Source organism: Diadema antillarum, unplaced genomic scaffold (genome assembly GCF_040938485.1).
Source record: "Diadema antillarum isolate AM-2024a unplaced genomic scaffold, OU_Dant_1.0 seq00001121_RagTag, whole genome shotgun sequence".
NCBI classification, from domain to species: domain Eukaryota; kingdom Metazoa; phylum Echinodermata; class Echinoidea; order Diadematoida; family Diadematidae; genus Diadema; species Diadema antillarum.
The window spans coordinates 1361557-1373696 of record NW_027271935.1 but is presented as its reverse complement, the minus strand read 5'-3'; the positions used below and the strand labels follow the sequence as shown (position 1 = coordinate 1373696).

Genomic DNA, 12140 nt, shown 5'->3' with positions numbered 1-12140 from the left:
TACGTTGCCATGGTAACGGCATATTATGGGCAAAAATGGGTACAAATCTTGCGTCGCGAACTACTTCCTCAGTTTTCAACCGATTCCCATAAAACTTGGCACAGATGTGTGCCTTGGGTTGTAGATGTGCAAGACATATTTTTTGACAGTACCCAAAAGTACGTTGCCATGGTAATGGCATATTATGGGCAAAAATGGGTACAAATCTTGCGTCGCGAACTCCTCCCACAGTTTTTGATCAATTTTTATGAAATTAGGTACAGATGTTCATCTGAATATGTTAATGTGCAAGACACATATTTCCGCAGTGGCAAAAAGTGCGTTGCCATGGTAACGGCATGTTATTGGTAAAATATAGGGCAAAATGCTTCATGGCAAAACTGCTTCATCAGTGTTCTTCCAATTCTCATGGAATTCATATTGAATGTTTGTCTTAGGATATAGGTCAGCATGACACATTTCTTGACAGTGACAAAAAGTATGTTGCCATGGTAACAGCTCACATATTATGAGCCAAAATGATGGAAAATTTTGTGTTGCAAACTACTTCCTCAGTTTTTGCCCAATTTCCATGAAACTTGGTACAGATGTGTGCCTTTGGTTGTAGATGTGCAAGACGCATTTTTCGACAGTACCCGAAAGTACGTTGCCATGGTAACGGCATATTAATGGCAGAAGATCAAGGAAAGATCTTGCGGATTTAACTACTTCCTCAGTTTTTTGACCAAAGCTTATCAAATGTTGTTTTGACCAAAGCTTATGAAATGTTGTTTGGCGGGGGTATAACCAGTCGCTGTAGCGACATTTCTAGTTGCCAGTAGGCACTTCTGAGGTAGGCCCGAAACGTTTTTCTTTTTCTTTTACACGGACATCCACCCCTATCCAGAAGAGAGGAAATACAATATTCAATCTACTCTCACAATGCAATCACTCAAATTCTTCACGACAAGTGCTTGTCCAGTCCGACCTGTTTGCAGAGCGAAAGATATGACAGGCAATGATTGTTACTGCTGACAGGCAGATTTTCAGTATTTGCCTTCAACCCTTAGAACTTTGATCTCCCAAATTGTTAAAGGGATGATAGAACTTCGGTTCAGACGTGGCTTCAGGTTTCCAACGTTTTTTATTCGTCTTTTTAGATAATGAGAAACCTCTTTATGAAATATAAGAATGTATACATTTCTGAGAGAAATTCAAATGTTAATTTGAAGAACAATGGTTTTGAAATGGCTGAGATATTTAAAACAAAGATATTTTGACAAAAGATGGTACCCATCTAGTATAAGGTTCATTCTCTTTTTTTATTCTATGTTTTTGGATGTCTCAGCCACTTCAAAACCAATCTTCATCAAATAAATTTTGAATTCGTCTTGTGATTGCATGCTCTTAAACATTTCATAATGTGGTTCCTTAAGTATCTTGCAAAGATTAAGAAGCTGAATCATCACCTCAACCAATTCTATACCATCCCTTTTAAAGGAGCAGTGTAAAAGCCCAGCAACGGATGCTTTGCTTACCATCAAAGACTTGCCATGTTTGCAATAAGGGATATTATCAATGACGAATCCGCTTTTCAGGATTTTTACATTCACAGTTGAAACCTTAGAATGAACAAACGTAAGGTGAACAACTTTCAAATGGCGTGCTCTTTGCTTGAGAGTTTAGCTTTAAAAAAAAAAGACAAATAGCGAGCTTGCATTATGGAATACACTCATACTGAAAATGCAAGAGTAATCAAGTTTCCATACCATTTGCAATCAAATGTCACATCGAAATCAAATAATGTTTATTGGGTGTTGTTGACAAGGTCAAGCTAATCTGTCTAGGTCGGGAGAATGCAAACTCTGATAAGTTGTGATTATGCGTTCAATACATCCTTGATCTTTGAGCCAGGCTGTTATGAGGACCCATACGAGTAGATAGGGAGAATTTGTTAGTGGAGGTGCGAATTGTGGAAATTCAGCCCTTGACAGTATGTACTCCCAATAACAATAATTGCACTTCGAGCAAATACTAAATAAGTGATCTGTGCATGACATAAAAATGGGTAGACATTAATTTTGAAAATTGTGTTTGTTCACTTTTTAAACTCCGAATTTAATCCTGTACCCACTGGAGAATAATATTCTAAGGAATGCTGAGTAAGTACTCGTATCCTCGTGCGGACGTGAAGGACCATGATTTAATGTATATGCCTGTGCAGATACTGCTGACAAGGTATGTTTGTGTGCAGAGTTCCAAGTCGAAAAATATAATATTTTGACTTTATTGTTGACCTGCTGGCTATCTTCCGCTTTATGACAGGAGTGTGGCCGTAAATGCAAGGAAAAACAATTTTACAAAATTGCAATCATATTAGCGTCTGTTTAATAATAACTTCCATAATTCCTGTCTCTGAGATTCTGCCGTTTCCGCATGTTCAGCGTGTAACGCAATAGATTACTAATACCACTACCCTAGAGGAGTAAACAAGATAGATAGACAGACAGACAGACAGACAGACAGACATACATGACAGGCAGACAGACAGACATACAGAGAAAGACAGAGAGTGAGATGGAGTTATGTTTCCCATCAACCGATCATTATTGTCAGTAATGTCTCTTCCCGTGTTCTTACATTCATCACTCATGCAAGTTGTCAATGTATATATTGCTCGGTATATTGTACTGATATCTTTTGGTTATACGTGTATTGTGTTATTTTAAGATTTAACGTTTATTGGGGAAGGGGGTATAGAATTAGTGTAGGAAAAATCGATATCCATTATGTGATCAACAATTGAGGTATATGCAAGGAGGTGTGATTTTACACCTTTATCATGTACTAGTATATATACACCTTTAAATATCCACAAACATTGTTTTTCTTAGTCTTTGTTTATAAGTGTATAGGAGAAGTGCTCTTCAATCTATTTTGGAAAAGTATTCTTCATGTTACGTGCCAAGATTTTCTGTCACTTATATCATTTTGCTGCTGACTTTAACCAGGGAGGTGTCTCACCTCCCTGCTTTAACACAAGCAGTCTTTGAAACTTTTATGTGAGAGTCCATTCATATTTTGGGGGACGTCTTTGATCGTCAAGTAACTTTAATGCATCATCATTCTGTGTTATCTTCTGATGTGAAAATATGCGCTGTTAAAAAAAGAAAGAAATCTGCGATGAAAATAATAAACAATTTCTTTCTTGTTGATACTGCGACTAAAGAATGATGCTTATATACTATGTACATGTAGAAAACTATAGGCCTACATATACATCCTATGCATGTATATATATATATATATATATATATATATATATGTGTGTGTGTGTGTGTGTGTGTGTGTGTGTGTGTGTGTGTTTATATAAATATAATATTTATGCACGTATATAGCAATTTTAATTTTTCTATCACGCAAAATTTCACTTTGTATCTATAGTGAGATGTCATACATGATTAGCTATTCAGTGCCTATATAATTATGATTACGTTGAGCGAATGATACAATTGAATGTATTATCTTTGAATGGACTGTAGAATAGGAACGTGAATGCATATATAAAAGAAATATACGCGGGTGTTTGTTCGGTATGTGAATGTGCATATGGGTGTGCGTGTAGGTTTGTGAAACGTAATTACACTTAAAAAATGAAATGATAAATCCACCATTATGAAGAAGAAATCCACCCTAAAAATAAATAAACTTCAAAAGAGAAAAATATTCCCTTCAGAGTAATACGAAAATAGCAAAAATCTGATAAGAAATAAGGGATATAAGACATTTTGAAATTTCACATTTATCGGAAAACATTATTTTCTAAACCAGTCCTTATGAATATTCAAATGAGCGAGTTGATGATGTCATATCCTCACAATTTTTAGCGTTTATTACACAGGAAATCCGGAAAATGATTGTTCTTTTTAGCTAATACAAGTAAAAGCATGTTCCCATACCAATGTATATCAGTTAACATGTTTGTTCTTTTTTTTTTTCTTCAATTTAGGTGGTTTTAAGACAAGTGTTATAATGTAGACAGCTGAAATATGAGATTTTTGTCATTTCTGAAATGAAATCATCAACTTGATCATCAACTTGATGATTTGAATATTCAACCGGACTGTGATCAAGAAATTGATGTTTTCCGAAAAAAGAAAAGAAACGTGAAATTTCAAAATGTCATATCTTCCTTATTTCTTATGCGATTTTTGTCAGTTTTGTATTGTTCTGTAGGGAATATTCTTCTCTTGCTTTTGAAATGTATTTATTTCGGGGGTGGATTTCCTCTTCAAATGTTGTCACTCCGCGAACCTTTTGTGACTGTTAAAGTCAACACCCAAGTGTTGAAGTTAATACTTAAAGGGATCATACAGTTTTGGTTGAGACCTAATTTCAGGTTTCTAACTTTTTTGGTGAAATAATGAGGAACTTCTTATGAAACATGAAAGAGCATGTAATTCTATAAGGAATTCAACGTTTATTTGATGAAAATTAGTTTTGAAATGGCTGAGATATCAAAAAAGAGCGATTCTAATAAAGCGTAGGACCCACTCTTCATTACGATCGCTTTTTGTTTTACTTTGTTTTTGGATGTTTCAGTCATTCCAAACCCGATTTCCATCAACTAAACTTTGAATTCCTCTTAAAATGGTATGCTCTGTGCTATATCATAAGTGTTTTCTTGGTATCTCGCAAAAAGGTAAAAGCCCAATTCTCATCTCCACCAATACTGTACCATCCCTTTAAAATGTTTGATTTACTATTTTCATTTTTTAAGAAGGTATAATATTTCCGTGATTCAAATTGTTGCTAAAATCCCCCACATTCACTACTGACCTCTTTTGGAGCTACCTCTTATATAGAGAGATCATTGACATTCACAGACTGCATGATGCTCACGTTTGCCCGCGTCAACTGCGAGAGATTGAAAGACATTCGTGATAAAAGAAGATGTCCTTCGTCAGGGGTTGTTCCAAATTAAAAATTTAGAATTAGGATGCCCTTCAGAACTCATTGCAGTAGGCTCCACCTATCATAAAAACAGAAAATTCGCCATTCATGCAGCGTTTAATTTACTTTTGTTTCTTCCTTTTTTGTGGTTAGATTTTCTCTGTTTTGGGTGGAACCATGCTGCTTCATTGCGTGACTGCTATTAGTACTTTTGAGCGCTCCTACACCTTAATTGCCGAGTCCCAAACGAAAATCAACAACTTATCTTCTTCAGTTTTCATAAAGTCGCCGACCAGTTGCCATTCATTTGCACACCTTTCTGCGAGCAACCACCTATTCATTTGTAGGGTGTTGTTGTTGTTGTTTTTGTTGTTGTTGTTGACGTTGTTGTTTCATTTGGCAATATTTTCTCAAAGCGCTATCTCTTCTGTCGTCAGAATGTGTAAACGATCGGCAATTTGTGAGCAACCAGTCACCTGCCGGTCGGCAACCGGTCGGCGACCAGTCACCTATCAAGATAGTAGGGTTTGGTTGCCGATTGGTTGTCGAGATTATTGCCATAAATTTTGGGTTGCTCTTGGTCGGGGACCAGTCTGCGTATGTGTGTCTAGAACGTAACCCGTTAAACCACATTCGGGGTAGGCTCGTGATTACCTCACCTCACCGTACCTTGCCTTACCTTACCTTACCAGTAAGCTGAGTTTTTTTTTTTCGTAATACATAAACGGATAGGGATCACCATTTTAGACACAAACATCAATCCTCAGGGCACCAACATGAGTCGCCTGTAAGCTATTGAGGTAAAATGCACTACGAAGTAGGCCTATAGTAAGTGACAGTGAGGTTGGTGATGGTGGTGGGATGGGAGCAAGGGGGGGGGGGGGGGGGGGGGGGGGTGACACGACATTTTTACTCATGCGATAATTGCTCCGGTCTTATTTTCTCTAATTCACATAGGGTTTGGGTAAGGGTTATGATAAGGTTTTTATATGTTTAGTTTAATGTGAGGAGAAAGATTACGATTAGGGTTATGTCGGTGGACATTCCCTACTATCCCCTGTTCCATTTCCCTTGTTCAGCGTGTAGGTATTCTCTCATTCTCTCTTTTTTCTTTCTTTCCTTCCATACTTTTCATCTATTCTGGCAAGTTGTGTCATGTTGTTGTGTTTCTTCTGTTTTGTCCCGTCCTGTCGTATATCATATTTGCCACAAGTGTTTGTAAATAAGTAATTCATAAGTTTTATGAGTGGTTCACAATCTACAAGCTTGCTTTTTAGTGGACCTCTCTATTCTTTCTTCCTTTTTTTTCAACTAAAGCATGACTTTGTATTATTTTTTTTTGCCAGAATGCGCGCTTATGTTTATTGATTACCATTTATTAATTGCAAAGGCAAATGTTCTTTGTTTATGATTGAAAACCTGATTTATCTTGTGTTATGTTTTTGTTGAAAAAGAAAAAAGAAGAAGAATGAAAATATATGAATTGAATTGAATTGAATTGAATTGAATTGAATTGAATTGAATTGAATTGAATTGAATTGAGTTGAATTGAATTGAATTGAATTGAATTGAATTGAATTGAATTGAATTGAATAGTTTATGCTTGTCTTCCCGTGCACATATAGGAGTAATATCATGGAACCGTGGGGGAGGAGGTGGAGGGGGGGGGGGGGGGATTTCCAAAATTTAAGCTGAATTGAAGTCAGCACAAGACCGCGGCTTGCGGAGGCCATCCTTCCAATGTGTACTGCAGCGTTCTGACTTGTCGGACAACATCCCCAAGGCCTCCAAAGTACATGATGGAATGCAACAAAAACGACAATGAACAATGAATTTGCTGTGTCCAGGACCTGTCCTTGGCCAGTAGATGTCATAAGGTCACGTTCAGAACGAGATAGAATTGGTGGAGGCGTGTAGATCGCATTATCTATGTAGCACTGATGGGGTGGTGCCTGGCAGCCTGGCGTGAAATGTGCACTGCAGATGCTTTGCGATAATTGTGTGTGTGCAGTCCTTCCTATCAAACACATACACACTCTGTTCATGTTCTATTTAAGGCCGCTTTCAAACAAACAAAGAGAAAGAATAGTTAAAGGGATCGTACAGGGTTCTGGTTGACACCTAATTTCAGGTTTCTAACATTTTTTTTTTTTTTGGTGAGATAATGAGAAACCTCTTATGAAATATGAAAGAGCATGTAATTCTACGAAAAATTCAACGTTTATTTGATGAAAATTGGTCTTGAAATGGCTGAGATATCCAAAAAGAGCGATTCTAATAAAGTGTGGGACCCACACTTTGTTTTACTTTGTTTTTGGATGTTTCAGTTATTCCAAACCCGATTTTCGTCAAATAAACTTTGAATTCCTCATAAAATGGTATGCTCTGTACTATATCATAAGTGTTTTCTTGGTATCTCGCAAAAAGTTAAAAGCCCAATTCTCATCTCCACCAATACTGTGGCATCCCTTTAAAAGCAAAAGGAGAATGTGATTCTTTCATATAAAAAAGTGCAAAGATAAATACATACATTGTCATATGACTTTATACGCACTTGACCTAACCGGATGCTATGCTTTTATTCGATTTATATGCATTTTCCCTGTTTGTGTGTGAGAAGCCATCCTATATCCTTACATGATTCTCTTTAAACGTTACACAGTCCCCCCCCCCCCCCCATCTTCGAAAGAGATAGGGCCTATAAGAAAAAAAAAATAAGAAAAACAGAAACGCCAAAATGAAAATGCTAAGAATATGACCTAAACACTTAATACGCCACGCTTTAACAGAATAGACGCGAATAAATCAGGCAACAGCCGGTGACGATTTCAGACTTTGGAACTATTGACGGGCTGAGAGGAGGATATTGAATATACATCGTACATATCTACTCGTCGTTCAGTGTCACGTACACATCAAAATAACCCTACCCCTATCCCATAGCTGGTGGATCCAGGGTTCCCGCGTTTAGCTCATCTCCGGTAGCAGTCGCCGCATACCGTACCTGGTACTTTTCGCATAGGCAGCGATCGTCCTGCCGCCATATCTATCAGCCATGTTGGGTCTGAAAAGGGTTCTCGCAGTGTCTCGTCCACTGGCAAAGAGGTCTTGGACGACGACGGGACTGTACTCGACGTCGACCCTGCCGGCGCCAAATCCCCAGCCCGAAATCTACCACACCAAAGTAAGGCATTGATCATATTGGTTTCTCTCTGCTTTTCTCCCTTTCTTTCACTTTCGAAATGAATAAGAAAACTCTCTCACTTTCAAGCAACGTTTTTTTAAAGGTCCTGTTTACCTTTGGGAGCAGTTTTTTTTTTTTTCAAGATATCACATTGATGCATATTATGTGTAGGTCAGCTGCATCACAAAACATCCTACCATATAAACTGTTTGCAATAAAGCCTAAAATATATGGAGATATCAATATTTTACTCATTAAACCATAACTGTAGACGGTTTAATCTGGAAACATTACTATTGTTCACATTTGTATATTTAACAATACTTAACATCGATTATACTGATTCAAATTTTTACATTGGTTGTTTCCATCCCTAACTGACATTTTAGAACTATTTTAAATCACTAAAGCTCGGTTTTTGTTTCATCTGCAAATGGGATATTATGCCTTTAAGGTTGATCACATCAGGGTGTTTGTGAATGTTATGTTACTACTTGTAACCGTTTGGGTGTTGACATTGAAGTATGTATTGAATAATACGCCGTTGTTTTTTTTTTCTTTTATTTCAATATTGTTTGAAAAAAAACCCACACAGTCAGCCTCGGGGCTGTGTGAGTGCGTATCTCAGGTTTACAGCGTGCATACAGCAACAAATGATACAGTACAAAGTATAACGTTCACGTGTTAAGAGAAAGAACATAGAGAAAATAAAATAAGGGCGGAGAGCAAAAAACAGCAAAAAATACACAAAAAGGAGAGCATAAATCATTTGCTCTATCATAGATCATGTTAAGAAAATCATAATGATGATGGACGTAATAGAGAAAAACACAAAATTCATATTGAATGAAAGATCATTTTTGTTTTGTCTACAAAGCTTACCTGATTAGAACGGCCCTTGGGGATCAATGTTTGACAAAGTGATAGCGATTTAAGTAGGTTTCACATCTGAGAATGATAAGAATTAGGCTCTTATGAATTTTGAGCTACAAGCAATGTGCTATCAATTCTTTTAAAATGAGTACACTCTTTTCCATCGTTATAAATTGAATTGAATTGATAAGGTTTATTGTTCCTGAAATTAGCAGCCCAGAGGCTGAAATACATTCAGTTTACAGAGTACATGTACAATGTGTATATAGATAAAAATCACAGTACTTCACAAATAATATTTGAAGGTGTTTACAATAAACATATAGAGAAATTATACATAAAAATCACACAACTGTTAATCCAAAACAACAAAAACTTACATACATGTATACAGTACAACAACGGAGAAAAAAAAAACTTCTCAATACAATCACTTTCTTTTACAACTCTGGATTATGAATATTTATAAAAAACCTTAATCTAAGCAACAACAACCAAAATACATATGCAGGGGTGTACAAAAATGAGGAGACGTTATTGCACAGCAATTACAAAACTTTTCACCAACCCTCCAGCTAAATTATTAAACACCAAAAACACCTAACATAGTATAATTCATCAAATGTTGCATTTTCATTTTACTATATTATATCATAACAGAATCTATATAACAATTACACTTCATTTCTTTCCAAGTTCTAAAAATGAGTAGTTTTTGTTACCATGATAAAGTGTGCATTGTTCTTTTTTTTTTTGTTCTTTTGTTACATAATTCGTGCATATATTATGTTATATTGTGTTCCATGAACTGTCCTTCCCAGTTGGATGAAAGTCAAATTGACACATATACCGCTTTGTATCCTGTATTTTTTCCTTTTTTTGGGGGGGGGGGGGGTGGAAATAAGGAAATTATTGAATCGAATTGAATTGAATTGAGTAAAATAAGTAGCTGTCAAGAGAAATTTTGTATATTTCTGTTTTTTTGTTCAAAACATTTCCGATAGACCTTGTAGCTCTCTACACATGTTGAGACAGTCAAATCATTGTCAGACACACTGAAAAGGGAAGTGGAGAGAAAGAGAGAGAGAGAGTAGAAGGGGAAAGATAGATACATAGATACATAGATACATAAATACATAAATAGATATAGATATATAGAGATGATCACGGAGATATATACAAAGATACAAATAAAAAAAAAGGTATAGATGTGGGAGGGAGAAGGGAGAAGAATTAGATAACCTGATGAAAAGAACATGAACTACTTAGTTTATGCTCTGTTATTTATGGCTATCATGATTATTGAGGTATTCAAACTTTTCATACATGCATAATGATACATTCATGCACATTCTCTGTACACTATTTTCACACATACACTGACACTGATATGTCACACATGCATGCGCGCATAATCTACACGTTGAAGCGTCCATGTAAACGCAGACTATAGGAAACATAACGCAAACTTCGCCCTTTGGTTTGTCTTTCTCCCAATTTCAACAATACGAGATAACCATAAGTAGAAAAAGTTGGCAATGCTCCTAAATACAGTGTATTTGATTAGACACTTCATGCCACAGTAATAGGAAAATACAGGACTATTCGCAAGAGCCCCAAGTGATTAGTAGATTCTCATTTGCCATTGTTTGTTAATGTGAGAAATTTGACCCAGGTACTTTTAAGAGTGATGGCCAAAGTCATAGACTGTGAAGAGGGTACAGATGCTGTTTATTCTTTATTCGAATACCGAAATCATAATGCAAAGAAATTACGCTCAGACACACACACACACAAGACAGCTAATATTCCAGTCACTTATGCTGCTTGGCCATGCGTACACGCAAAGAAAGAATTCATACATATTCACACGTACACACACATCCAAACAAACACACGCACGCACACATGCACACACACACACTTTTTAACCATTTTTTCTTATGGGAATTCCGTTTGATGTCACCATCGTTTTCTTAATGAAACGAATACACACTTTCAACTAAATCAACGTTATCAAACTGAAAAAAACTTCTGCTTAATCGTGCAAGATATACGAATGAAAAAAAAAATACATGAAAGTCTGCTTAATAGTACAAATAGACAAATGAAAGGATAGCATGGCATAAGAGCCTCAGTAAACTAAAATCTCATAAAGCATTCTTGAATTGATCAAACGAAATCTTTTTTTTTTTTTTTAATTACATCGAAATCATAACCCATGTCCCTAAATCAGCCCTAACCACTAATCCCCCATACCGGCTCACAACCTACCTAAAACTCATCCCTATCCACACCTATCACACACATACACACACACACACACACACATATATATATATATATATATATATATATATATACATATATTGCAAGTCTTTTTATGAATTACATATATATATATGTATATATATATATATAATTTTCCCTCACACACACACACACACATATATATAATAAATAATTATATATATATATATATATGTATATATATATATACAATTTTCCCTCTCTCTCTCACACACACACACACACGCAAAATAATCATACAGATTCACACAAAAATCATCATACAAAGACTTGCAATCATATAGGCCTATAAATAAAAGTCTTACGAGAAAGTATTCACTTTGTTCAGCTTAAACAAACTCAAATGCTGCTCAATCTCACAAAATACATACATGCACAGACAGCAAGATAGGCCTACATGCAAATATGAAAAGACACCATTACATAAACCCTGAACACAGACGCACACGCAGACAGACAGACTTGAAAACACTAATCGCCATTCTCCAGTAACTGACTTCATGCCGTTGTCCGACTGCTGACGGATAATTGTATAACTTAAATTCAATTGAATTGAATTTCTTAAATTGAATTGAGTTTATTTTCACATCAAGCATTATAAAACAACAAAAGAATTGGTCACACAATAAAAAGAAAACAACATTGGTCAGAAAAAAACAAACAAACATACAAATAATAATGAAGGAATTACAAAAAAAAAGCACATTCGAGAGTTTTTTCATAGTGATCCCCTAGATGAGGTAACACCGTTTTGATGTACAAATAAACATAGGCAATGAAATTCGAATAAAAAAAAAAATATGAGGAGTGTAGAAAAAATAAAAGAAGATAATATATCTAA

General features: G+C 35.8%; 1 protein-coding gene across 1 annotated transcript in view; it reads left to right on the top strand.

The window, feature by feature from the left end:
- The first annotated feature begins 7907 nt into the window (after window positions 1-7907).
- Window positions 7908-12140, top strand: part of LOC139743921 (aldehyde dehydrogenase, mitochondrial-like) — a 37478-nt gene continuing 33245 nt past the window's right edge. Inside the window, exon 1 of the mRNA XM_071654391.1 lies at window positions 7908-8116. Within this exon, the coding sequence (XP_071510492.1) occupies window positions 7988-8116 (129 nt within the window). The 5' untranslated portion in view covers window positions 7908-7987. The remainder of the gene's footprint in view (window positions 8117-12140) is intronic.